The sequence below is a fragment of the Centroberyx affinis genome, unplaced genomic scaffold (assembly GCF_046629955.1).
Source record: "Centroberyx affinis isolate AG114_WGS23_722 - 3 ecotype Tasmania unplaced genomic scaffold, CSIRO-AGI_Caff_v1 ptg003635l_1, whole genome shotgun sequence".
Taxonomy (NCBI): Eukaryota; Metazoa; Chordata; class Actinopteri; order Beryciformes; family Berycidae; genus Centroberyx; species Centroberyx affinis.
This window is the reverse complement of record NW_027281544.1, coordinates 387,309-414,919: the sequence shown is the minus strand read 5'-3', so window position 1 is coordinate 414,919 and position 27,611 is coordinate 387,309. Positions and strand designations below refer to the sequence as shown.

General features: G+C 42.6%; 4 protein-coding genes across 4 annotated transcripts in view; 1 reads left to right on the top strand and 3 right to left on the bottom strand.

The window, feature by feature from the left end:
• Nucleotides 1–623: 623 nt before the first annotated feature.
• Nucleotides 624–1,880, bottom strand: LOC139661864 (leucine-rich alpha-2-glycoprotein-like). The gene is made up of 2 exons (XM_071540429.1): nt 1,853–1,880; nt 624–1,635 (listed from the first exon to the last, which is right to left on the bottom strand). The coding sequence occupies exon 2, from the start codon at nt 1,623–1,625 to the stop codon at nt 624–626; it is 1,002 nt and encodes a 333-aa protein (XP_071396530.1). The 5' UTR covers nt 1,626–1,635; nt 1,853–1,880.
• A 588-nt stretch (nt 1,881–2,468) lies between these two features.
• Nucleotides 2,469–3,467, bottom strand: LOC139661863 (leucine-rich alpha-2-glycoprotein-like). Its single transcript, XM_071540427.1, has one exon. It carries the CDS (start codon nt 3,465–3,467, stop codon nt 2,469–2,471), a length of 999 nt encoding a protein of 332 aa, XP_071396528.1.
• Nucleotides 3,468–7,195: 3,728 nt separating this feature from the next.
• Nucleotides 7,196–10,968, top strand: LOC139661862 (solute carrier family 66 member 3-like). The gene is made up of 7 exons (XM_071540426.1): nt 7,196–7,344; nt 8,741–8,823; nt 9,210–9,279; nt 9,430–9,487; nt 9,863–9,983; nt 10,213–10,254; nt 10,710–10,968. Exons 1-7 carry the CDS (start codon nt 7,196–7,198, stop codon nt 10,799–10,801), a joined length of 615 nt encoding a protein of 204 aa, XP_071396527.1. The 3' UTR covers nt 10,802–10,968.
• A 400-nt stretch (nt 10,969–11,368) lies between these two features.
• The window catches only part of LOC139661868 (rho-associated protein kinase 2-like), a 35,017-nt gene continuing 18,774 nt past the window's right edge, over nt 11,369–27,611 (bottom strand). Inside the window, exons 11-32 of the mRNA XM_071540435.1 lie at nt 26,973–27,052; nt 25,704–25,752; nt 25,458–25,593; nt 25,063–25,154; nt 24,288–24,534; nt 23,059–23,165; nt 22,654–22,813; nt 22,014–22,174; nt 21,713–21,897; nt 21,555–21,624; nt 21,081–21,184; nt 20,094–20,280; nt 19,407–19,500; nt 18,885–18,979; nt 18,567–18,755; nt 17,547–17,715; nt 16,190–16,257; nt 15,977–16,065; nt 15,527–15,605; nt 15,039–15,306; nt 13,663–13,945; nt 11,369–12,371 (exon numbers count right to left, since the gene is read on the bottom strand). Of these exons, the coding sequence (XP_071396536.1) occupies nt 12,368–12,371; nt 13,663–13,945; nt 15,039–15,306; nt 15,527–15,605; nt 15,977–16,065; nt 16,190–16,257; nt 17,547–17,715; nt 18,567–18,755; nt 18,885–18,979; nt 19,407–19,500; nt 20,094–20,280; nt 21,081–21,184; nt 21,555–21,624; nt 21,713–21,897; nt 22,014–22,174; nt 22,654–22,813; nt 23,059–23,165; nt 24,288–24,534; nt 25,063–25,154; nt 25,458–25,593; nt 25,704–25,752; nt 26,973–27,052 (2,916 nt within the window). The 3' untranslated portion in view covers nt 11,369–12,367. The remainder of the gene's footprint in view (nt 12,372–13,662; nt 13,946–15,038; nt 15,307–15,526; nt 15,606–15,976; nt 16,066–16,189; nt 16,258–17,546; nt 17,716–18,566; nt 18,756–18,884; nt 18,980–19,406; nt 19,501–20,093; nt 20,281–21,080; nt 21,185–21,554; nt 21,625–21,712; nt 21,898–22,013; nt 22,175–22,653; nt 22,814–23,058; nt 23,166–24,287; nt 24,535–25,062; nt 25,155–25,457; nt 25,594–25,703; nt 25,753–26,972; nt 27,053–27,611) is intronic.

Sequence of the window (27,611 nt, the reverse complement as noted above, 5' to 3'; positions counted from 1 at the left end):
CTGGAGAATGCTCCTCATTTCTAAAAATGTTATTTGATTGCATCCTTCATTCCATATTTCAATCATTTCAAAGATGAAAACATCTATTGCATTCATACTTTGAAAAATGATCATGATTTATCTTGTGATACATCACAGAAAATTGAAAAATCAATATAACCTACAAGTTTTGGCATCAATATTAATTTTTCGTAACACACCTTTTGGCTCGGATTTAGTAAGCACAAAATTGGTACATAAAAGTCTCTTATAAATGAGGCTCAGTGACTGTCCAGCTCATTGCTTTTGAAAATTTATTGTGTGTCTTACGCCACCCAGTGGGCTGGACAATATCCAAATAATGAAGTCAAAGAGAGATTGCGAGAAAGAGAGAACAAACTAAAAAGGGAAATTAGGTGAATTAACATGAGAAACCAAGGAAACTGATTTATAAGTAATAAGTTGAAATGACAGTATTGGACACAAGGGATGAATCAGTATACTTTAGGGGAACAACAGTGGAGTATCAATAATTCTTAATCTGACATAAGATTTTAATGGAATTTGGAGGCTAAATCATGAATAATGCAACTAAATATGCACATCTTTTCTGATCCATCCCATTGCTAATTATGAATCTTGCTTCATTTTACAAGACCAAGCTCATTCTCAGTCAAAGAGGCCACTTGTCGACGTTTGAGAGCCTCGGGTCCAGCACATATCACCTCCTCCAGAAAGAAGACATTCTGGGGATGGATACTGAGCCACTTCCACAGATACTCCATCTTCTCATCACACACCCAGGGGTTTCCTGTCAAGATCACCAAAATTGGGGAGTCTCTCTCACCCAGCAGACCTGAAGGGAGCTGCCGCAACTGGTTTTGATTGAGCAGCAGCATTTTCAGGTGTTGAAGGCCCTGCAGCAGGGTCGCAGGAAGCTCCTGTAACCGATTCTCCTGCAGAAACAGTTGAGTTAGTTGTGGGGTGTTGGTGAAGGTTGTGGGTCTCAGGGTGCTTAGATTGTTACCGGCAAGGTTCAGGGACTCTAAATGGTGCAGGCGGTCCAGTGCGTCCGCTTGCAGTTCTTTCAGATTGTTATCACTAAGGTCCAGATTCACCAGATGGGGCAGTTTATGAAGCAGAGCTGACGGGACGTCTGTCAGACGGTTCCCGGACAAGTCCAGCCAGGTCAGGCTGCTGTTGTCAGGAAGCCACTCGGCATCCGCTTTTTCAATCAGGTTGTTCTTGAGCACCAGACTGAAGAGCGGGGTGTGGCTGAAGACATTGGGAGGTAGGTGAACCAGTTGATTCCCTGTGAGATCCAAGGTGTTGAGGCGAGGAACGCCTCTCAGCAGGTCAGAGGGAAGGCTCTGCAGCTTGTTATGGTACAGATGGAGCTTGTTCAAAAGCGGCACCGCACTCAAATGACTGGTTGTGATAATGCTGAGGTTGGTGGATTGGATGGATAATTGAGTGGTGTCGCGAGATAAATCTTCTACGGGAAAATGTGTAAGGGAACTTTGGCTGCAAACCACCTCTGCCCCCGAAAGTGAGCAGGAGCACAGATCTGGGCAGCATTGGGTGCCTTGTTTTTGACAACGGCAGTCAGCCAGAACAATGAGAGCCAGGAGCAGCCACAGGTTCATCTTTAAACCACTGCACAGAAAAAACATGAGAGTACAGGATATAAGAGTTAAAGTATAGGATATCAGAAGAGTGCAGTAATATAAGTTGTATGTGTGAAGACATTCTTATTGCATTGTGAAAACATCCATACATATTCCATATTCCTGTCCTAAATTCCAGTTTTTTGTCTTGTACTAACTTGTAAAATATTTTGTTACTCAGTATGATCATAAATGTCTCATCTTACCTGAGAGGCACAGCAGAATTCCCTCTGTTTGTGATGGCGGACTTGCTTTTATATAATGTCACTCCTGTGTCTTTTTCATTCCCAGCAATGCGTGGGGAGGAAATGTCGCAAGAGATAAACAAAGCCAAGCAAACAATCCTGTTCTTCAATCGGTGAGTGATTTTTTTTTTCTGTACTTTCCAAAAAGATGTTGCCACACACAAATCAATATTTTTAACTTCTATTTTCATCCCTGTAAGAATAGTTTATTCATAGTATTATAAAAAAAAATGAAATAAAAAATGAAATAAAAAGTAATTGATGAAAAGTTTATTTCATTATATCCTTTCCTCCGTTTTCAAAATCACACATTCTTGTTATTTGCATATCATCTTGTAAAGAACATCTGATCAGTTGACAACACGTTTAAACCCTAAAAAAAGTTTCAGGACAGACAGAAAATCCTCAAAGCAAGAATGCTTCACTCACATTATCTTTATATTTTATATTTTATTAAACTTACATTGCACCGATAAAAAAGATGATTTCAGTGATTACATTTTTTAAGACAGCCGAGACAGACTGAATGATGATTTACTAGCATATCACATAATGAAAGGTAAGAGGATGAGATGAGTTAAGACTGGAGGTTTAGCTCGCTCTCTGTCAGTGACACAACAGGGCGTCCCGCTAGAGACTGAGGTTTAGCACATATGATGCTCTCTGCTAGGAAAGCGTGCTTCTTGTTCTTCTGCAGCCATCTCCACAGGTACTCAACCTTCCCATCGCACAGCCAGGGGTTGGTGGTCAAGTCCAGTCCCGCTTCATCCAAAGAAGACACCTGGTCCAGCAGACCTGACGGGATATGACTCAACAGGTTGTCTTCCAGACCCAGGACGCTGAGCTGAGCGAGGCCCTGGAAAAGGCTTTGGGGGAGCTTCTCGAGCCGGTTCTGAGGGAGGAACAGGTACGTCAGGTTACGGGTGTTCCGAAATACAGACGCATCCAGGCTGCCTAGCTTGTTCTCCTTCAGGTTAAGCCTCTCAAGCTTGGTCAGCGGGTCCAGGGAATTCGCGGGGATCTTCTCCAGACGGTTGTAGGACAGGTCCAGGTTCTCCAGATGGGGCAGCTTCCGAAGCAGAGCCGACGGAACTTCCGTCAGACGGTTCCCGGACAAGTCCAGCCAGGTCAGGTTGCTGTTGTCGGGAAGCCACTCAGCATCCGCTTTGCTAATCATGTTGTTCTTGAGCACCAGACTGAGGAGCGGGGCATGGCTGAAGACATCGGGAGGCAGGTGAACCAGTTGATTCTCTGTGAGATCCAAGGTGTTGAGGCGAGGAACGCCCCGGAGAAGATTGGAGGAGAGGTTCCTCAGCTTGTTGCTGTACAAGTGGAGCCCCTGCAGCAGGGGCGTGGCGCTCAGGTGGTGCTCGGAGATGGAGGTGATGTTGGTGAACTGGATTGTCAGCAGGGTGGTGTTCTCCGGGAGACCCTCGGAGGGGAACTCGGTCAGGGGAACTTCATTGCAGACCACCTCGGCACTTCTGTGGTAGCATTTGCAAAGTGCCGGGCAAGACAGAGTGCCATGGCCAAAATATGCCAGCCACAGGAAAGCAAGGCTGCACCAGGTTTTCATTACTAGGAGACAAGAAAGGAGGAGTAGTTTTAATTCTGAGGAAAACGACACATCAGAAAACTTAAAGATATATATAAGATATTTCCTTTTACAATGACCAAACCGATGCAAAATATTTGACCACAAATAAGACCAGTTCAGTTGACTAATCATTTACAGTCCATGCACGTAATGTCCAGTAACATGAATAACAAAATCAAACTTACTGTTGTTTTGAAGCTTAAACCGAATGAATGTCAGCCAAACTGCTCCTTATATCAGATTCAGCAGTCCTCACTTGCAACATACCGTGTCATTTGGGGAGCAGATTCCCACAGACATAATCATTATTTATTGAGTAAACAAGGACCCGTCACTCTGCTGTCATTTGCCAAGGACAGACAGTTGCAAAAGGCTGTATGACACAAACCTGCAGGGAAAGTACCAGATCTGGTAACCTAGTTTTTGTTGGTTTTTTGAAACATAAACAAAAAAATATGTTTTTTTTTGTGTGTGTTTTTGATGCTGAAATATGCTGTTGAAGTCTGTGCTTCTGAAATGTTGGAAGGTTACACTTTTGAAGTTCATGAATGTCTGATGGTTTGCTACTAACGGAAGATAAGTTAGGTGTTTACATTATTTTGTACTTTGGATTTTTGGAAAGAGGTTGGAGGGAGGGATTGAAGGAGAGAGAGAGAGAGAGAGAGAAAGAGGTTATAGAGCTAAAATCAACCATTTAGTTTATAATATATGTCTTATTTTGCAATTTTTGATTAGTTGGCATACACCATGATGCTGAGATTGTGTAAAAACCTTGTAACTGTTTTTACGTTGTGCTTTAAAGATTCAACACCCATGATAATATATGAAAAATCCATGATCATCAATCTGAAAATAAGATTTATTTGATTTTCTTTGTTGAAAATCAATTCAAAAATCTGAAAACTTTTTTAAGATACAGCGTTTTCGCTCAACAATTGCAAACAAAACTGCAAAATCCATAGCTCAAGATGCAAACAATTTCAGGTTGTCTGACAGTTCTATAGCAGTAAGCTTTACCCACCCAAACAGTTTTGGACCCGTCACCTGTGTGCTTGTCTAAGACCAGTTTGCATCTTTAAGGAATACCTTGACATTTTGAATTTTAGTTACTTATTTTACTTCACCAACGAACGTCTCACATTGGGGGAAACATTTTCCATTTGCTTGTTAGCATTGTGCGTATTCCTCATTTAATCCAAGGTACACTGCTAAGATGAGGCATGCCCACAATGTTAATATGCCATTTTAGGGAAACTAAAGCAGGAACATGCAAAGTGTCTAGTGGAGGACAAATAACCAATTAAATTCAAAATGTCAATGTATTCCATAAATAATGACAAAATCCAGACTCAGGATCCATTTATTCAGTATTGCCCACAAACTACCTTAACTCTCAGCTACAGTCTGGTGCTTGTTATTTGGAGTTTGGGCTATACATGTATTCTACTTGTACTTTTATTATCCATGTCTTTATCAGTTTTTGTGTTTCTAGTTTCCTGCAAAGTTCTTCATAAACTTGGACTGACTTTTCGAAGTTTATTATAAATTAACAATAACACAGAAATTGACATAAAAAGCAACATTACTCTAAAAAGTCAGAGTAATACTTAAAGAGGTATATTTCCCATGATTAATGTTATTTGTTATGATGGAAAATAGCAAAAGAACTATACCCCTCCTTCACACATTTTCCTTCTCTTTAACCCACACACACACAGTGGCAGCAGAGCAGTGTACTCTATACAATATTCATGTCTATTTCACTCTCAGTGATGTGATTGACTGATCTGTTAGAGTCCTGGGACGCACACAGGTGATAGATGATGGAGAAAACGTATTTTCCATCTTCATCTGAATTCATGAAGAACAATTTCATACAGATAACCCATCTCCTCATTGCAGGACCAGGGGCTCCCTGCTTGGTCCAGATTCAATAGAGGACAGCTGGTCCAGTAAACCTGCAGGGATGTGACTCAGCAGGCTGTGATCCAGCAGGTAGGAAACTCTCTTAGTCACTTGCTTGTGAGAAGCAGGTAAGACAATCTGCAGTTATTGTAGACCGCAGAGTTCAGAGGAGGGATAGACCAACATACCGGTTTGCCAATACATCGGGCCAATATTGGCCTTTATTAAACATCAGATTTTGGCTGATATGATGATGGTTCCTCCCTGACCACAGCTATATAAAACCATTCTGTAAAATGTATTTTAAGGAGCTGCTAACCACCTAAAAGGATTTCATCAGTATGGGTTTCAGTGGAGAGTTTTGGTGTCCCTTGAGGGTTTAAATGCTGCCAAGACTAGAATTTTGGGGGAAATTGTCAATGAAGTGATTTTCATAGGGAGACCGTCAGAAGTGAGGGGAACTCCTTTACAGCTCACTATGGGATGTTCTCAAGTAACATTTGCAAAACGCTAGGCAAGAGAGTTTGCCATGAAAAGACACCAAAACCATAAGAGCAGCAAGGAGCCAAATAAAAAAAGACAGATGACTTTTGCTGTACACACTGAGGCCGAGATATGTTTTCATTCTTGACAACTTGAAAATGTTTGATATTGCGCCTGTGTTGTTGACTAATGATTACTGTGGGTGCGTTGGCTGAAAAAACAAAGTTCAAAGACACCATCAAAAGAGAGAAGGAGTCCACATACCAGTTAGGGCATCAAGCCTCAAAAAAAGACACTGTAAAAAAAAAAAAGTTTTTTTTAATGTGACAAGGTGCATTCTTGATAAAATGATAAAATAATGAGGAAGGTTACAGATACATATGTTTTGATTTTTGCCTATATGATTCATGAGTGAATGGCTAGGACATGAGAAGAAAGACATTTTTCTTTTTTAAATCTACATTTAAAAACTTTAGGAAAAATAAATAATTTGAGGAATTAAAAGATGTACTTCAGGTGTGGGTAGATTACTGATGGTGATGATGGTGTTGATGATGATGGTGATGATGAGGCTCCTTGCAACCCCCTACAACTGTAGGTCATGGTGGTTGGTACAGTAATGCTATATAACAAATTAGAACATAGAGTCTGAGAGCTGATGGAGAATAGATTAGGCCGGCAGTGTGAAATATGATTTGAAGCAGTTGGGCAACACGATGAGCCATTACATTATGTATGATGAGTGCCAGTTTGCTTTAGGCTGTTCTGAAAGATTTATTTCAGTCAAGCCCACTCACTCCACATGCACTTGCAAGATAGAGACAGACCTATCCTGGCATAATTCTGATAGTTCCTTGAAATAAACTATAGTCAGATATTACACTTTTGGAGAATCACTGAAATATTCCTATAATATTTCTGGATTTGTAACATGTCTGTGGCCTTATATTGTCTTTTATACCATTTTTTTTTTTAATCTCCTGTGGTATCACTTTAATATTTCTATAGGATATTATAGATAGGCCTATTTTATAGTTTTGCTGTGATATTTGTATCTAAAATGTATTATAGTTTGGCATATAGTTCTTAAAGAATTTTCATAAGGAATGTGTAAAGAACTGTTGAATCACTTTAAGTTAAAAGGCCATCACACATATCAACAGGACAATATGTTGCTTTTGTAACTGGACAGCCAGTCCTATAGCTGCCCTGCATGTTTTTTCTGAACAGGCTCTCATGTTCTGGGTATTACTGTCACCTGTCAAGCCTCTGCCTGTGCGACACACTTCAGCTCACTGCAAAGCTGCACTATAGAGGCGATGGAAGTGCACGGCGCTCTTTTAAACATCGCCACGTACAGCACATTTCTGATTTGTCTGGTTCTTAAACTCCCACAGATTCTCATCCTGACGAAAGCGAAGTCGTCCAAAGGTCTGAGCTTAACGGGCTTACTGCTCGAGTTGGCAGGGTAAGTAAGGGAGACCAGACAATTGCACTCAGTCTCTGCATTGCTTCGGCTGAAAGCAGGCCATCTCGAGATGCGCACGGTGTGCCTCATCTAATGTGTGATGTTCTTCTAAGTAAGTTTTTCACTGGAGATTTTTACTGTTGTTGTTTGTTTTCTTTGAACTGCCCCTCTAATTGGTGTTATGTAACGGTAGGTGTGGGTTGGACATAATTGAGCCAAGAGTAATTATACCAAGCGAGCATCAAAACATTTCTATATCTGCTGTTTTGTTTGTTTTCTGTCTAAGACAGTAACCTGGTGCAAGATGTCAGTCTCTCAGCTGTTGAGAACAGAGCAGGCCCATACGGTTCAATTTAATTAAGTCTCAACCTGACCAGTAACCTTTACTTTAATGTAAATACCTAGACTTTTTATTCACAAGTTATATTTTCATTTGAGTAGGCTACTTGTTATTTCAAGGTATTGTGAGGTCTGTTATTTCTCCGCTGTTTCACATCTAATCATATCACTCCGCAGGCATGCGCAGGCAAGTCCGGTCCATTTTGCTCGTGTCTAATCAAATTAGCTCGCGACACAAGGCGTTACACCTTGATTAGGCTACTACCTTGATTATTAGATAAGTCTACTTCCAGACTATTTTTGGCGGAAGCTTGCAAGTTTACTTTAGCTTGTAGTCATTTTAAATCAATATTTCTTATCAACGATTAATGTCTTTGATATGTAGCCATATAATATAAGCGGGATAATTTAGTTAGCGTCGGGGTCATAATTGAATCACCCTGTCGGGGCCTATTTTGCGATAATGACCGGCTAGCTAGCTATACCGTAGGCCGATATTAACGACATTGTTTATAACGATGGTGACATGATTTTGTAAAGTGACACTGCAGAGACAGTCAGTCACAAGACATGAGAGGAGTTGAAGGAGAGGGGTCAAAGACTGAAAACATTCATCCTCTGCTCTCAGTATAGCTCTGCAGCTGTGGGACCCTGTAACTCCGACAGTCCCATACTGTACAGTAAAGGTCAGCTGGAGGCGGATGGGCCGGTGGAGGGTGAAGGGCAGCAGAGGGGCAAACAGGCTGCTGGTCGTCCATTTGAAAATATCACTGCGCTTTTAATTACTTATTTTTTTTAACGCTTTGTCCCAACAGTACCCTTACACTATAGCACTACCATAGTAAAGCCAAACTTTAAAGAACAGGCTACATCAAACATTTTAAATATGCAGTTAATATAGAGAAAAATGACAGCACAGACATAGTAATAGCCTATCATAGGGGATCAGAGTAGGATAAGGTCACTAAACTCACTTGAGTAGCCTACAGATATGGCATTAGTCCCCATTATAATAATATTATAATTATTTTTCGACAAAATGTTATTTTCATTCCAGATATATTGTGTTTGTGACCTACCAGCGGCATCATAACCATCCAATTTCCACATACATTGAATTTCCAGCACTGATTTTGCAAGGTACTGTGGCTCCTATTTCTCTGTTCACTGAGTCATGCATGCTTCTTATGAAATGTAGTCCTATATAAACAAGAAGCAACAAAACATATTAATACATTTTAAAAGGATACTAAACAAATGGCACAGAAAATATAGCCCAAGTCCCTATAGCAATATTATGGGAATGTTATTGTGATACCATAGTGTGATAAGGTCACTATAAACTCACTCTGGAGTGCCACAGTCACACTTACAGTCCCTACAGGAACATGATAGCCTTGGATATTATATATCTATTGATTTTTTGTCAAGGATACTTTGCTTTGATATCTGAGCAATATGATCCTCATATCAGGATTGTAACAATACCACAAGAGTAAATGAAATCCAACCCTCCTCTATTTCAGACACCATCCTGCTGATTCTCCTCCTCAACTACAGCGGCAGTTTGAGACAGAGCCTCGCCTACAGCGTGCTGTATCCTCTAATGCTGGGAATCAGATCTGTGTCCTTTATAACCATAACCATACTTTAATATCAATACACCATCATATTTTTTAGTCATATGTAGTCATATGCTTTGAATGGTTCATCCCACCTGTTGTAGTCTTTAATTTTTTCCTCCAGATTTGTATGCGGATGGCAACTACTGACAGTACAGGGATGGATCATTGATATGGTCATGGTGAGCTTTTGTAGTTGTACTGCTCTCGTAGTTGTACTTTGAATGCTTCAGTCTCACTCAGTTGTCATTTGATCTGTGAAGCCGCGAGTTGAATCTGTGACCTGAGACCAGACAGAACGAGGACATGAAACAGACAAAAACTAACTTCCAACTGCCCCCTTGATATCGTTCTTGTGGGGAAAAAAGTCCCTGTCCACTTTCAAATTCACAAACTGCTTGTGGCTTCAAAATGAACATTCAAAATCAGTGATAAAATGGTAGGTAAACTAAACTCTCTTTCACAAAAAGTGTAGGCACAGTAGACTGGGTTTATTGTAGATGAGTTTACCATCTACTGCATCCCTGTTCATAACACCAGCTCTCTCTCCTTCTCAGAGTGTGTCTACTGTCATCAGTGCCAGCAGTAAGTTTGTCCAGCTGCAGTCTCTGTGGCAGTCCCAGGACTCTTCCCAGGTTAGTGCCCTCTCCTGGGGCATGTCCACCTACACCTGCCTTGGTAAGCACTCTAAACACTGTATATCCATTCTGAAAGATTTTTGTTGTGTAACTACAAATGCTTCTACCCTCAGCTTTCTATTTTCGTAACCAAAGGTCTTAACATACTTAGAAACTTTGCTGAAGTTCTGTAGCGAGTTTTGCTTTCATGCCTGCTATCAGTATGTAAGCAAATGTGTCACAAATGATGACTATCTCTCTCTGGAATGAAACATTTTGTGCCCCTTCAGCAAGGACATTCACTACGCTGATGACAACAGATGACAAGCAGGGTCAGTATATTGGCTTGTAGTTAAAATCAATACTGTTGAATATACATGTAAGACTAATGCATTTGTACATGGAGTGTTAGCATACACATGTTCAAATTGCTGTGGGATACTCTTGAATTTTAGATTTGAAACATGTTTTTCCTATACGCTAGGACAGTTCCATCTGTAGAAGTTAGATTTTAATTAAATAAGAGAGAAACGCTTGCCCCTTCCCTGGGTATTTGGGCTACAAATTATATTTATATTTTGGAAGTAGAAGTGACAGCACTACTACTAACATAAGGCTTGTTTGGTTAGTAGAAATTCTGACAAACATTAACGAACGCATAAGTCCACAACTCAGTCTCCCATTCATTGTCCATGAGGAAGAAGGGTACTGGTCCTCTGGTTTCTACAACTGGGATAGAGCGGTCTATATTTGCCAATACTGACTCTGGTGTCTTCGGCTCCTCCAGTTCTCCTGCGGATCTGTGTCTTGACATCGTTGAATTCCTGGGTGCTGGCGACCATATTCCACTACAGACGAGGCAGCAAAAAGCAAGACTGATTGTAACCCAACGTTTCACGGGAGGTTGGAGAAGTTGGCTTGTGACCAGAACGTTGATGATTTGAATACCAGACAGGCTGGGATGATCTGGGTGGGGAAGGTGGATTAGAAATTCTCTCCCCATCCTCAACATCTACTGTTTAAGTGCCTTTGAGCAAAGCACCGAACCCCAAATTGCTTCTCCTACTAGCGACAGTAGAAGACAGTTGAAGACAGTTGAAGATATGTCATCAGTCAACTTTCCTGATATAAGTAAAAAAATGATTCCAGTGACAGAGGTCTTACACACTGGTCTTAAAGATAGATTTAATTAAGGTTTAGTGGTTTTAGCAGGTCCTAGCTTTTTTACCAGTAAACCAGATTTTGATCTTTCAGATTATTTTATGGGACACACACTTGCATGTGTGTGGTATCAGCAAGTAAACGTCTTTTAAGTCTCAAAAGTTAAAGTCATTAGGTTAAATAAGACATTTAATTTAATCCAGTATTAAAGGAAAACCATGATAAACATTTTTTGATTTTGTTTATACTGTGTTGTATTTATTATTGCAGTTCTTTAAAGCAAGCCTGTGGAGGATCTCAAATCCAAATTCATTAGCGCTACATTTTATCGCCTCTGTGGGCTTGACTCTGTCAGTATATTTCATTATGCCCGTCTCTGCTGCTTTTGATGCATTATGTACAATATACTGGAAGGGATTTTTTTTGTGTGGAATCAAGACTGAGCGCTCCCAAATATTACATAAAAGCACAAAGTGGATCATTAGGGCCGCTGTTTGCTATGGTGACAGACAAGCCTTTTTGCTGGCTTTCATCCCATGGCAATATACCGAGAAAATCCTGCACATTTTTAAATATGAATGCATTAATTATTCCTTGTCTGGGTAGCAGTATTTATTTGATTTTGTCATGAATGGCAAGAGGAAAATATATAGGAATACACTGTTTCTGTTCACATTATTCTGTCATGTGCTGTAACATTTTTTGCTTGTTTTTGCTTGAAATATGTCCAAAGAACGTCAAGACTGACTAGGATGTAAAACCGTCCATTCATTAAAACTGTCTATTCGTACATTTACAGGTCAAGAATATATAGTATGTGCTGAGATATATAGTATCCATAAAAATAAAACTATCACATACTGTGAGCTACAGTTTCTGTGCTGCAATACACACACACAGACCTCTCACTCATATATACAAATGTTCACACACATGCCTAACACAAAACTTCACAAAACCAAATTTAATTGAGTCAATGTATCTGAGAAAATACTGGTAAAATGTCCATGTCTGTCAGCTTGTGTTGAGGTGTTTCATTTTTCCTCCCGATGGTGAAAGTCTCACTGTAGATCATACATTAGATGAACACTGTGTTTATGTCCTTGTAAAAGTGACATGGAGAGTCCCAGTTCCCATGATGAAAGCCAGTTTCTGCGAATGTTTCTGTCCATGCTTGGCATTTTGCAGTCCATGTCCCTGAACAAACAACACATGTAGGCACTGCGTCCAGACCGTGGTCAATAATCCACATTGGTGAAAATACACATCTCTGAGCAGCCAGGGTTAACTGTGAAAAGAGAGGGAATGAAAATGATGTGAAATTCTGGGATGCTTGAAACAGCATGGCACGATTTCAAATGCACGCCCACACCAAATACACACATAACAAAAAGGAAGCTACCCAGTAGCCACACAGTGCTTAAGTAAAATATGCCTAAAAAGCAGACTGAATTGAGAATAATCTTGGTCTGTGTATTTACAAGAGGTAAACTATATGCAAAAATCAAGTTCATCGTTGATTTGGACACAAATTCAAAACCACAGAGCATGCATCTGGCCACATGAAGGCCTCCTACTAACTGCAAACACACATCTATCAGAGGCGTCTCATGCAGAGGTGCAGTTACCCTCTGTAACCCCTCTTTCTCTTCCTCAGAAGAACATATCATCATCATCATCGACATCATCCAACGACCAACTCCAGTCTTTCAGGCCAAACTCAAGCAATCTGAAACAGTACGGGGTTCACCAAGGGGGTCAACCTTCAGTACTACACAAACCTGTTGGTACAATACATGCCTCGTTCACCAGGGGGCAGTACAGAGTTGTAAGTAGTTCATGACTCCTGCCTAGACATATGCTGCTGTATGTGAGGAGAAGTTTGGCAGGTTAATAGGCACAGCGTGGCACAGCGGTGCAGCGGACGGACAGGCACACTGCAGGTCTGCTACTTACAGTCTCCCAGCATGAGAGACATTAGAATGGTGAGGGTCAGAGGTGAAGAGGTCAGAGGTCAGTGGAGGATGATGCGGAGCATGGGGCCAGCGCTGGGGGATGAGAGCCGGTTAGTCGTGGCTGAGCTGTGAGAGGGCATACTGAGTGTGTCTTAATCAGTCACACTTATGTGCAGAAAACAAGAACGATACCGTCAGCAACTCCCTTAGAGGTTTGGTACCTTTGCTTCCTTCCTTGCCATTAACACAAATGTGATAGACTCTAATGGGAAAGAACTATTGGGGGATGTGATGTGCTCAAAGCATTAGTGTGTGGCTATCTAGGCCCAGTTGGAGCATTAATCCTGCATGTAGCATTATGCAAGTACTAAAGGTTCAATAAGCTTGCTTGTGTCAGCCACAGCTTTATGCCCTTTCTATTGCACTCTACTGCACTAGACAGCATAGTAGCCGCAGTGAGTGTGAGTTTATGAATGAGATTGTCTAATGGTGTGTGAACAGTCAATGCAGTCAGATGAAAAGACTACAGAAATAAACTGGATTTTAACATGGGCGAAAGTTGCGAGGGACTAACTTAAATGCAAACAGTTTGTGAACCCAGTAAAAGCCCGGAGAGTCCCTCACCTGGGCTTCCCTGCAGGCTGCTGCTGTCTGCTGCTGGGCTGGACCTTGATGGCTCCGCGGTGGGACGACAAGTGAGGGGAGCCCCTGGGTGAATGGCGGGGGGAGATGAGCGGAGAGGAGCGCGACGTCGGCTCGGGAGGGTGGGCCTGCGCCGCGGAGGTGGGGCTGGTGGTCGGGTGCTTCCTGGGGATGCGCTTGATGAGCCGGCTGACCCAGCGCTGCTGCTCCTCCTGAGAGTTGGCCAGGAGGAGCAGCTCTTTGGCGGTGGACATGTCGTAGTTCACTGTAGAAGAAAACAGATAAAATATGGATTAAAGGGCATGTATTGCAAGCAGGGATGAGGAAGGTTTCTTTCCTTTCACTGAGAGATCAATTCATTTGATGTACCGCTCACATGGTTCTGTGGTTTTTAAGGCGTTTTTCATGATTTTTGGCAGCCAACTCAACATCACTCTTTGATGGATAATTGCCTAACTGTGTCACGCAGGCTAAACTTCATTTGGATGAGATCTTTCAGTATGTTACTGTAATTGTTTAGGAATCTTCCAGCCCATCTGTTAGATCTATCAGCCAAGCCAGTTCTCAACCAGTCACATAATCAGGAGAGGCAGTGGGTGTTGCCTAGTGTGGAGAGGCTTAGAACTCTGCGCCTACTCTGTATACTTCTGTTATTAAATAAAGATGATAGTCAACTGATAAATTGTCAACAAATTTTATATTGTTTAAGTCATAATTCCAGAACAAATGGCAGCAGCAGAAAAAAAGCAGATTGATGGTGTTTGATGGATTTCCTATACTTACTAAATTTCGCATTTTAGTTAATCAAGCAACATAGCTTAGCTCAGTGCACTTTGGATGCATTTTTTGTGCGTTATATACATATGCACACAGGCTTGTACAGTTCATGTTTTAATAAATTAGTTTTTAAAATGCATTTGTAAATTGTTTTGCCACCTGCATCACTACATAGATTTTAGGAACCCCACTGTTGGTGAAAACATGTAGGCCTATATATGGCTTGCCAAATGGGTAAAAACGTGTATACATTACGCTTTTCTCACATAACAAACACATTTGATAATGACCAATCAAAACAATTTCACTGTCAGACTGGCCAATCACATTCTTCTCTGTACATATCTAAAGAAATGTTCAGAAAAGAATGTGATTGGTGCATCCAAGAGTAAAGTCATTTCGATTGGTCATTATCAAAACACGTTTGTTATGTAGGTAACATGTAAATGCGTACATGTTTTGACCCATTTGGCTTGCCATATACCTATACTCCAAACGAACATTAGAGACACCATGGTACCATGGTGACATGAAAAAGCTCTATATGAATTCTGTGTGAACCCTCGACTCAGTAGACTCACCCTTGCAAGGCGCGATGACCTCCTCCTTTCGGTCCACGTGGTCTTTGTGGCACTTGGTGTGGCAGCGGCGGCACTCGAGGGCCGGCGGGGGCTTGAAGACGTTCCACAGCGGGCGGGTGCACGCCTCGCAGCTGGAGGGGAAGTGATAGAGCGTGGGGATGAACTCGTGGCCCTTGTGGCCGATGTAGGAGGGACGCTCGCCGAAGGGCAGCGGCTCCACCGCGTACTCCTGGTCCCGTTTGCTCTCTCCCTCGTTGGCATACAGGATCTGGGAACGGGAGGAGAAGGCAATTTTATTGAAGCTTTACTGGAGCGGACAGGTGAAATTGAGAAAAACAAACCTGATTTATAGCGACACGCTGGCAAAGAGGGAGAGGGGACAGAAAGAAAAGGGAACGGGGGGGGGGGGGTCTCAGTTTATGGGATAGCTCCCAGAATAACAAGCTCACTGAGAAAAATGTATTATTTATGTGATATGATTACATTACCTGGAATATCCTTGGGATTTCTTTGGCTTCTGCACGGTACACATCGGTCTGAGTGACTGAGCGGACGTGGAACAGCTTACTGTGTGAGGGAGAGATATGGCAGAGTTAAGCCTCCTTCTCACCTAGGACAATAACTGTAATGATTAAAGTATAGAGAGATTTAAATCATTCTAAGTAAACAGAATGACTGTGTTCCCACCACAATAACGACTACAAACACTGACAGAAGGAAGACTATTTTCTTGGATCACACTCCAGTGACTTTTGTTGATGCACAAAAAACAATAAAGCATTTGCAGCGAATCACAATGGGTTCTTATCTCCACTAAGTGTGCAGAAAATCATTGTGTATGCTGAAGACACAGTTATAGTGAAATATTGAAGCCAGAGTTACAGCGAAATACTCAAACTGTGCACACAGGACAGAAGGAGGGCGTTTGAGTGACTCACTCGATGTCCAGGATCATAAAGGGGTTGGACTGCTCTCTGTCCAGCTCACTGTGGTAGAACAGGATCTTCTTACTGCTCACCACCACATACTACAAAAGGGAGAGGGGGGAGGGGGCAAGGGCAAAAAAAAGGTTATTGGGAAAAATGACACTATAGCAATGGTGATTAAAAAAAATAATCTGTGGAGACAAGGAATAATGATGGGGATGTCACCTTTTTGTCCCAGCCAAATCGCTTTGTGTTCTTGGCAAGCAGGGAGAGCCAGCCCTCCAGTCTGGTGTCTATGGAGAGGAAACGGGAAGATGTTCACACAGAAGGGAGAGCTGCCTTTGATTGTGTGAAGAGCTTAAAGGAATACTGTGACATTTTGAAACTGAGGTGGCAGCTTTTTTTTTTCTCCTTCACCACACACTCATCGCATTGTGGGAAACGTTTCCTCGTTGAAACCAAGGGGCACAGACAGCCTCAAACCTGATTTCAATAACAAATGCTAATAATGCTAACAAGCCACTCTGAGGAAACAAAGGGACAAATACAAAAATGTTTTCCCACAAGTGCCTGGTGAAGAAAAATAACCTAAAAGGTCAAGGTATTCCTTTAAGTTTAGGAGTAACGCCGCACAGCAAACTTCACTCTCTCAAACAGTCCAACAATGTGGATGAAAACATGTTTTTTCCCCACATCTCTTGTAGTGGAATTGATTTTAACACAGCAGGGGAAAGTCAAGCTGAGTATTTGCATGTCTGCTGAACATAAAACAGGATTAAAGCACAGCAGAGATAGAGACAGAGTCAAAACAGAGACGGAGGAGAAGGGTTATGCTGGAACTTTGTCGGGCTTGAACCAGAGTTGGGGGGGGTATTTCACTCTCAATTCCAAAACACTGGAAATGTTTTGGTGGATAAAGGCTGTAAAGTGTTTGAGAATCAGGACTACCATTATTATTGCAGTTTCAATTTTCCATTTTGAAATGACTGAACCCCAACCCAGGTTTGAGCCACCATGCAGGGTCACCTGCACGCTCAGGCTCTGCGGGCTGCTCGTAGGTGAGGGCCAGGGGACGGCGGCCCTCCTCCACCCGCCCGTCCCCCCCGCAGCCTCCTTCTTCTTCCTCGGAGTCAGAGTCCGAGTCGAAGAGGGCGCGAGCCGAGCGGAGGTCGGGCCGGGTGCCGATGGACACCGATTTGTGCGTGCGCTGGTAGGTGAAGGACATTGACTCTGAGGTGTGGGAGTGAGTGATGCGCACTGCGCCGCACCCAGGGGAGAGGTGTTGAGGTGAAATGAGGGGAAAGGAAGTGTATAAGGGAAAACAAAAACAAAAAAAGGAAGAGGGGATAAGTGGAAAAGGTCAAAAACAACTGGCCTGGAAGATAAAGGGGACGGCAAGTGAAAACAGGAGGCGACTGAAAGGAAACAGGAAGAACACAGGAAGGGAGACTGCACAAAGAGGAATGCAGAAAGTGCAGAAAGAGTTTGCGTGTATTTTTTTCTTTGAGAAATGGGCATTGAGAATTTGAATGGACATGTTGGTGCCAGATCATGAGGTGATGAGTATGAGATTGTTGTCTACCTGGGTATCCGTCATCCATGTCCAGGTCGTTGCCGCTGCTGATGCTGGTGGAGTCCAGGGAGTGAACGCTGAGGGAGGTGATCTGGCAACGCAGCTGCTCGATGTCGCTGTCCTTGCTGTCCAAAGCCATCTGAAGCTCCAGACGAACCTGGCTCTCATCCGCTATCAGCTGCACCACACACACACACACACACACACACACATGAACAGAGACTAATCAGTATTGGTTCACAATGGAAGAGATGGGAATACAGAGAGATCCTTCCTCCTACTAATCTCTATTCAGCTGCACTCGCTTTTACACAATCCATGTCTCTGTTGGTCCAAGGATTAAAGGGGCATTAGGTAATCTATGACCGTTAACGACTTCTACTAGTGACCAGTAGGAATTGCAACAACATTGCTACAACTTATCTCTGAATTACTGCAGCCTGTACCTGACCCAAACAATAAAGTCACATTTCCACAATTGAGGCAAGTAAGCTAGCTAATTACAGCAGAGATCCAACAGAAACGTCTAGCGAAGATGTAATATATCACAATGCAAAATACTAGAATAATAATACTGCTTTGTCATCTGAATTGTTTTGACTTGAGAACGAGGCGTTTTAGCCTTTGCAGCTGAAATGTCCTGTGACGCCCGTCGCTTGCTCAGCAGCACCGTCCTCCATTGTTGAGCAGCTGAAAATGCCAGTCGGGGAAAGGGCAAATCTCAGCACCTGGCAAAGTAACTGTTGAGTCACTGGTACTGATCAACAATCCCTATCAACCCCTGATCATTTAGTGCTATGGGGCAGCAAAAATCGTGCTTATTGCCCCTATAAAATCCTTTTTCTACAGTATCTCATCCCCTTCCTTTTTTTTTACAGTATCTCATCCCCTTCATTTCCATCTCCCCCATCATGAAGTGGACTCCCAGATCCACCTAGTCAGTATCTCACAGAAGCAGCAGGTGCTATGTTGGCATTTTGTATCGAGTGATGCCATTCGCTGGTGCGCTGCCAGTGTGGGCGTACTGACCGCCTGCATCTCGTTCAGCTCCCTCTGGTATTTGATGATGGTGCTGTTGAGTTTCTCCTTCTCCGATCGCAGCTCCAGTTGCAGCTTCCTGTTCTCCTTCTCCTTCCTGCGCACCTCCGTCTCGTTGCCGCGGTGACCGCCCCGCACCGTCTCCCTCCTGGCCATGACCTCGGCCAGCTTGTTGACGGCCTGGGAGCGACGATACAGTTACAAATGTATAATAATGATTCTTTCCATACTTTAGATAGATCTGTAAATTATCAAACTGATTTTCCATATTTCTCCTACATTTCCTGACACACACACACAACCACACACCTGAATCTTTAGTGTCCTCTCATTCTGCAGCAGCTTTTCAAAGGAGATCTTGACACAGTTCATCTGCTTCTCCCCATCCTTGGCTTTGTGGAGCTCTGAATAAACAGCGAGAGATGAATATAAACATCAATACAGAGCTCCTATATATTTTTACATAACAGAGTCCATGACCTTTCCATAACTATTGGATAACATACAGCATAGTGCAATTTTCAAGATCAATATTTTGCTAGCATCTGTGTTCAGATATTTCATATTTTGTTGAATAGTTGGAAAGCCCCAGGTCTTCATCTATTACATACAATACTTTGAGTTATTATTCTTTGAGTTAACTAGCTCTGCCAGCAGCCAATCAAACAGACACTTGCTGAAGAAAAGATTATCAACAAATTTCTACAACATTTCTAAAACTTGTTCCCCGTAAATCCTCTGGGCATGTAAAACACAATTTTACATCTCTGGGACATCATCATCATCATCTCTATTGCACTACAGTAGTCCTTGGCTCAAAGAGACACTCACGCTGCTGCATTTCCTTGAGCTGGTTGTTGAGCTCCTCTTTCTCGCTGGCCAGGTTGGCCACATCCACTGTCAGAGTGCGATTGGACTCTTCCAGCTGTAGGGGGCGTCAGGGGAGAGATGAGTGCGCCTAATAACTTGATAAACAACCATTTGAATGATTTCTTGGAGGAAACCATGTCACAACATATTTGTACCAGGACTATCATTTGACTAAATTCAAATGGAAATTTAAAGTCCTACTCAGATAATAACAACAGAGCCTCCGTTCTTAAATATTTCTTGGTGGATTGGATGTAAGATCCTCATTCTGGCCAAAGTCTTACAGTGTTGGAATTTCAAGAAAACCCACTTCCTGAATTAAATCAATTGAAAATGATTTGACCCAAACTGCCAACTACCCAAATTACAGGGTATCATCATATTTGCTCTTTATTGATCACCCTCCTGATCCTGTCTAGTCTATTCTAGTCTAGTCTTTTTTATTTATAGAGCCCTTTATCACAGTCAAGTCTCAAAGGGCTTCAGATACCATCATATACTATATCATACACTACATTATGTACTACATAATATACCATCATATCTCATTCCCACCGTCTTCCCCAATCTGCCTCCTTCCCTTGCTCTCCTTTCCCCCCTTCCCTCTCTCTCTTTGTCTGTCTCCCTCTCTCTCTCTTTCTCTCTCACCGAGCTGATGGTGGCCTCCTTGTCGCCGAGCTCCTGCTTGTGTCTCGCCATCATGTCTTTGATCTCCAGCTCCTTCATGATCTTCTCCTTCTCCAGGTCGGAGTACTGCTCCTCAGCGATGGAGCGAGCCAGCTGCTCGGAGTCGGCCTTGGTCAGACTGACTTCCAGCTGGGTTGTCAGGGAATCCCTGCGGAGGGAAGGCGGGAGGGAATATGAAAATTGTTAGTATTGGATAAAAACTCAGGGACTTCTCCGCAAAAATACTGACAGCTGTCATTAGGCCAGAAGGAAATTACTTATGGTCTGGACGTAATATCTGACTGACCTCATCCTCAAGGCGTGGTTTCAAACAGTTTCTCTGAGTGAGAGCTACTCTGGATCCGCTATGATTGAACCAGTTGTGTCCACAGTTATTGTGGGTCTTCATGCTGCTAATCTGGTTAACCCTCACTTATCCACTTAAAAGTCCAAATCCTCTTAGCTGGCTGTGATGTGAATTTACAGTTGGCTAATAACACTAATCTGGATAAGTCTGTTACATTATTAAAAAGTCAAACAAATGTCGATATTGTGGTGTTATGCTACGGGTCCCTCAACTGTATTTTATCTGTTTATCTGTACTCTGTAGAGTAGTAACCAAGAAGTGACAATTGCATCCCATAATTCATTGCATTCATGGGGAAGGTGTCCTCTATATGGGACCATAATCATGGCCGGAAAGGGAGTAAAAATCTGACATTTAAGTGTAAAAACTCACCATCTGTGAGGATTATCAGGTAATTTCACTGGTTCAAAGACACCTTGACACTTGATTTATCAGCTGCCAGCAATGTTAATTTTCCATAACGGATGATTTCAGATGATTTAATGAGTCAAAAGAATGCGTTTACCGAAAGCATCGCCTATGCAACACTACTTGCCGACTCCTTGTTTTAGTGCTTCTAGACTGGAAACAGAGACAGCTGGTGGTCCAGGCAGACCAGTTACCTCTCCTCCTGGTACTCCTCCAGTCTCTGCTGGGCCTCTTTGTACATCTTATTCCTCTCATCACACTCCTCCTTCAGCTCACGGATCTGTGTCTTGTAAAGGGTCTTGGAGGAAGACAGCAGAACATTCATTTCATAACACAAGTGAGGTAGTAGAGTATGTATAATACATTACAAAGACAAGAGATTACAGATAGTTTACATAGATACAGGCAGAGAAATGGGGTGAAGTGGGGAAAAGACTCATAGATTCCCATTCAAATCACATATTTTCAGATAGTATTGTATTTTTTGTGATGTTATGTCATGTTAGCTATGCTGACGTTCACAACAGGCTGTAAAATTAAATAATAACATTGTAATGATAACTGGCATGAAGAGAGACTATGAGCAATGCTAACGAGCTGTTGCATCCCACAAGTACCAGGTGTGAAACTGGGTCGATGGACAAAGGAAGCTTGATGGGTAGAGTTACCGTGAAATATTGCTCCGCCTCCAGTTGGTCCTTCAGCTCCTTCAACTGGCCATCAGCCTCTTGCCTCTCCCTGCGATTGGACGACACAACTGTCAATCATTCCTACGGACCAACCGAACACCTGAGCCAAAGCATTTGTACTTGTGTGCGTGTTTGACCTGCGTAGCTCCTGGTTCTGCTTCTCCAGGCTCTGCTTCATGTCCAGCAGGTGGTTGAGCTCCTGTTTGAGCTGCTTCTCTGAGGAGCGCAGCATGGACACCTGCTGGCTCTGCACCTTCAGGTCGTTCTGGCTCAGACTCCGCTTCTGGATCTCCTGCTCCAGGCGCAAGCTCAGGGTTTTCACCTGGGACAGGAACACACACACAAAATCTTTAACGGTTCTCTCACTGGCACAGTTAGGGGGGCATATGTTAGGAACTCAATTCAAACTGCAGAAAGAAGAAGCAGAGTGACACACACCTCATCAGAGAGTTTATCCTTGTGTGCCTGCAGCTCATCCAGCTTGTTCTGGGCCTGCTTGTAGTCACAGTCCAGCATGGAGTGCTCCTTCTCTAGTTGGAGCATCTTGCCCTCCACCTGTAGCTTCAAGCTGCGCTCCTCGTGGAGGGTGCACTCTATCTCTGGACCACAGAAAATGGCCAGGAAAACAATCAGAGAGGTTATCTACATTGCACTCAATAGCAGAACTGGGTCACACAGTTCTCGCTGTTTGTTTTAACCTGCTGGGAGAAGTTTCAGAAAGACAATCACAGCAAAGTATCTGAAGGTCAATTTATTATACTTTTCTGACAGCTTACCTGACACTAACTAAACTGAACAAGACAGAATTATTTGCCAATGCTATTTGACCAAGGTCTGCTCTATCAATCAACCCTAAGTACCATTGGAGGTTTCTCCACCCTTCCTTAATAGCTGAAGATTTATGTTTTATGTTTCAGTTTTATGATTGCTAATACTTCTTTGCTTGATTTTTTTTGCTTTATTACCTCAGTGTATTCAGACACTTCTGTGTAAAATACACTTTAAACTACACTGACTAAATGCCTATGCTTTAAATCCCCCAGCCCTGTTGCACTCTTTTGTCCTCCCTCTCGCTCACCTTTCATGGCCCCTGACTTGGCCTCCTCGATGGACTGGTAGATCTTGTTTTTATCAGCGAGCTTGGCTCTGGTGGCCTTGTGCTCTGCCTCCTCCTGCTCCAGACTCTGCTGGAGGGACTTCAGCTTGAACGTCAGGTCAATCTCCTGGTTGTTCTTCTCCTACGGAGCCAAGGGGGATATTATGGCACTTGCTGCTATTATTTCATATACATTTTGTATTGATTGTGTGTACTTTTTAAACTTATTGCATAGGAGAAGCCAAAGGCAAATTTTCACAATGCTGGACAACAATATCTGGCCTAATCTAAAAAAAGTCAACATTAAGTTTGTGGAAGGAGCATCTATTGAACTAGCCTGGAAACTCATCCCATGTTAGCAATTAGCCATTGGAAATAAAAACCGACCTTCTCAAGGTCAATGAGCTTCTGCTGGAGCTGCTTCTTCTCATTCTGGGCCTTGGAGAGAGACGACTTGACCTCTTTCACCTCTTCTTCCAGGCCAGAGATACGCCCTGAGATGGAGGAATGGAAACATGGAGGAGGAAGGGAGCAAAAGAGGGCTTGTAACATTTGACATGGTGTTGATATTATTGCTAGGATTTAACTGTATGATACATCTGTATATTTCATCTCTGTTCAATCTGTAACAATCTTGTCCAGTACGTGTGTACGCAGACTACCGTTATTGAATTGTTATTTGTCGTGCGTGTGTTTTAACATTTGCATAACATGTGACACAAGCTTGTAATGAAACATAGAAACTACATGGAAATGTGTGCACCTGCACAGTTCAGCTTCAATCATACACATGATCCTAGGTGAGACATTACATAATGCCCCTGCACACATTTGGCCTCTAATGTGCCAAAACAACACACCAATATTTATTTTCCCTCTCCCCAGCTCCACCCAAATGGAGACTTTTACCAGGAAAAAAAGCATGAGGCATCACTGCAAACAGGCGACACTCTTATTACGGTCCGTCCCCTCTGGCTGTAGTGAATGGCCCAGTCTGCATGGACTGAGTATCCTGGAGTTTGCAAACAAAGGGTCTCACAAGAGGTGCTGGCTCTGGTCTGGCTTTGGCTTTTACAGCCTCTTGCTTCAGTCACTCTAAGCCTTCTGAACAGATGTTTCCATCTATGATCAGATCTTTCCCCAGGCCTGGTCCAAAACAACAATCCACATCTAAAACCCTGTCCAGCTCTAAGCTCCAATTTCTGTGTAATTCCTTTTCCCTGCTACCCAGTGGACATGTAGTTCAGTAGCTTTCCCTGTGCCGGCCCATTAAGTCCTGTATTTTCAGATCCTTAACAGTTTCATTACCTGTAGTTACGGTAGTGAATTAACTTTTTTGCCTGGTGGATTCCAGATTTGCCAGCATTTAACTATTTTTAAAGCCAAATTGACTTTTGGAATAGAAAGGAACCTCTAAATAATGGTTGGTTGCCTGCCAAAGTGGGGAGTAGAGTAGAAACTTAACAGCCACACATTAGCAGCATTTTTCTCGTGTTTAGTGCCCCTCTCTGTCTGTAGAATGTGTGTAAACAGGCTTTCTCAACTCTATGGGGTTCATTATTCAGCATATTAAAACACCTCTGAACCCTCCAGTCTAACAGATTGTCACGTCTCACCCTGCAGGTCAGCGATGGTCTCTGTCCCGAGGTTGCGGTCTCTCCTCTCAGCCTCCAGCTCCGCCTGCAGGCCCATCAGCTGCTTCTCCAGCTCCATCTTGCCGTTTTCCAGCTGGCTGCACCTGTCCTGCATCTCCCTGAGGCTCACCTCCAGGCCCTGGGCCTGCTTCTGCACCTCTGCGTGACTCTTCTTCAGCCGCCCGGCCGCCTCCTGCTCAGCCTCCAGCACGGCGGTGGCCTCCTCTAGCTGGAGATGGAGAGCACAGGGAAGATAAGGTGAAACTTTATTGATCCCTGCGGGGGGAAAAAGGTTGTTGCAGCAGCAAAAGTGAAAGGATTCAGTGAGGAAACAAGACAAATACAATATAAGCATACAAATAGAATATAAAAAAAAACATTAAAACAATAAAGCAATAAATTAGAATCCAAACTGTGAGGTTATATGGTTATATGTTGGTAACAATTTAAACATGTTAAGGAGCTTAAGTTACAGATATTACCAGTCACAACTGCTTGCTTAAATATGGATTAAATTGGAGAAGTATCGATAAAATGTAAAAAAAAAATAAAAATAAAAATATGTATACAGTATGAAACAATGGAACCATTATGAAAATATTAATATATGCAGAATATAACAATGAGGGAGCTATGTGAAAACTATTTCATGGCATACATAATAGTGCAATTTAATATTTGCATTCAACATTCAAGGAAATGTATTTTTCTGGGTTAACTGAAGACATGAGCTGAAGTCTGAACAGCTCCTCCTCACTTGTCTCTGCAGCTGAAGGTTCTTCTCCGTGGAGATCTGGGAGTTCTGGTTCCTCCTCTTCAGCTCCTCCAGCTGGTCCCTCAGGTTGTTCACTGATGAGCGAATGCAGACAAATAAGAGAGAGGAGATGAAAACAACTGCAGCCCTGCGAGAATACAGAGTACGTCTGCGTGACTGGGCTGATTTCTCACCGGAAAAACAGCTCACCAAGAAACCACAACAATTTTAAGACCTCTGCATGGGAATTTAAGAGTTATAAAGCTATATTTAACGGCATGCGAGACCTTTTAAGGCCTTGGGTTTAGATATTAGACAGATATAGACACATTTTAAGACTTCTCCAGACACTTCTTCTTGCGGACACGCTGGTTTAATTAAAATAGCAGGTTCCTCACGTTCGTTCTCCAGGCTGCGCTTCCTGTCCGTCTCGATCTCCACCTTGCGCAGGTTCTCGGCACTCTGGTGCTGCAGCAGCGCTCGCTCTCTCTCCAGCTGCCTCAGAGATGACTCCACTCTCTGCCTGCTGCTCATCTGGGGGGGGGGGGGGGGGGGGGGGGGTGAGTTCACAAACAAAGTCACCAAGATGACAACGTAGCAAGCAAATGGTTAAAATGGCATCCATCCATTCACCCGGTCCTTACCTCCTCGTCTAATTCTTTGACCAGCTTCTCTAAACGGTTGGTGGTATTTCTGGGGAGGGAAGAGCAACGGGTATCTTACAGACAAGTATTAAAAATTACTGAGAAGTACATTAAAATATGCAGTGTGTGTGTGTGTGTCTGCGATAGAGCCAGCCAAGGGGACGATTCACTGAAGTTAGTTTCAGTCCTTAGAATATTCCTAATTCCTGCTTGCACCATAACAAATAGTAAGTTCTTCATGCAGTGTAGGCACATTCTTCTGATCGGGAGCGAGAGCAGAGAGTGTGGCTGATAGAGAACTTGATTCAAAGTGGTATCAATTTGGAGTCAATTAGGCTAATCGTTTGTGTTAAATCTATGGCAGTCGTATCGAGTTTGCACTGTCAAGAGGCAGGCAAATTCATTTTTTAACGATTTAGCCCCAGCTTCAGGCTTTTTATTTTAGACACCAGAATCAATCCCCAATTTGAGCTAGATAATATTAACACCCCTAATACACATTCAAGACAGGACCATCTATTTTTATGTGTGCAATCATTTCAAATCTGCTGACTGGGCAGAAGTTGGATGACGGAAAATCATATTAAATGACCCTGTCGCTGACTTGATCGAGGTTTGATCTCCCTTATATGACAGCAGGCGCTGCTCTGCCATCAACAAAGACGGGCCGAAGATTCTTATGTTCTGTTAATGCTGATCAACATAATAATTATACACTAATATGTTTTCTGTTTCTGTAGGAATCAAAAAGGTAGGTATCAGGTAGCATTTTTAACATCAATATATTATCGTCAAATTAATTGTGATACCTTGGTATAATTACTGTAAACAAATGAGACCATGGTAGAGGTGACTGGAAGCCTCTATCTCACACCAGTGGCATTGTTAGTGCTATAGTGTGTCCCAAAATAAGCACCACATTTCCCATAAACCCTGTTGCTTCCTGTCATAAAGAGGATGTTGCTATGTACAAAGATCTGACACAGTGGTACACAATGTAAAATACAATGTAGACACTGCCAGTCTTCTTGATTCAGTTTAGAAAAGCCAACTGCATGTAAAAATGTAACACAGACAAACACATGACTTGGTGATTTACCGCATAATGAAACATTCCAATGGAAAGGAAGCAGAAAGTTATGATTTTAGAACTGGTATAAAATTTGAAATATTTTATACCAGAGCCCCATGTGTGTGTGTGTGTGTGTGTGTGTGTGTGTGTGTGTGTGTGTGTGTGTGTGTGTGTGTGTGCTTCAAGTCCAGCCGTACTTGCACTTCTGTTCCAGGTCATCTTTGACCTGCATTTCATGGTTGAGCTGCTCCTCCAGCCGATGAAGCTTCTTCTGCAGCTGGTCAGACAGAGGAACAGCAGACAAGAAGACTATTATCTGATGGCACAATCTATCCTGCATCTGTTCTCCCTAATCTGTTACCATATTACCAAATAATCTGCAAATATACATTCTATTAAAGGTGTTTGGTGTTATTCAGGATTGCTTGAGCATCTTTCTTCCAAAGTTGGAGAAGAGAGAACCAGGACTCTTGATCTGCTCCACTGACCATTAATGGGACTTTGACTAAACTGAATGTTTGATGGGATTTTACACCCAAATAAGCTTTATATTATGGAGGTTCTATAAATGATGAACCAGAAAATGTATCCCTAGCCTCTGAAAAACCATCCTAGGTAGTTTAAAAATCTAATTTTCTATCTATTTCATTGCATCCATGGTGGTGTATATCAGTCTGACATTAAGGAGAAAGACAAACTACTCTGCTTAGTCTCTGTCCATGCGGGACAATCCACTAATATGAACTTGCTGAAGTTCACTGGTATTTCAGATGAATTATACTGAGAATGATGTGTATTATTTCAGTACTGCGGAATTAGTATTGTCAAGTGAGTTG

Excerpts from the sequence above, each read along its gene's own strand:
- LOC139661864 (XM_071540429.1), bottom strand. The coding sequence starts at position 1,625 with ATGAACCTGTGGCTGCTCCTGGCTCTCATTGTTCTGGCTGACTGCCGT.
- LOC139661863 (XM_071540427.1), bottom strand. The coding sequence starts at position 3,467 with ATGAAAACCTGGTGCAGCCTTGCTTTCCTGTGGCTGGCATATTTTGGC.
- LOC139661862 (XM_071540426.1), top strand. The coding sequence starts at position 7,196 with ATGGAAGTGCACGGCGCTCTTTTAAACATCGCCACGTACAGCACATTT. Across the intron at positions 7,345-8,740 it reads TTACTGCTCGAGTTGGCAGG|ATATATTGTGTTTGTGACCT; the intron begins GTAAGTAAGGGA and ends TTTTCATTCCAG. Across the intron at positions 9,280-9,429 it reads AGCCTCGCCTACAGCGTGCT|ATTTGTATGCGGATGGCAAC; the intron begins GTATCCTCTAAT and ends TTTTTCCTCCAG.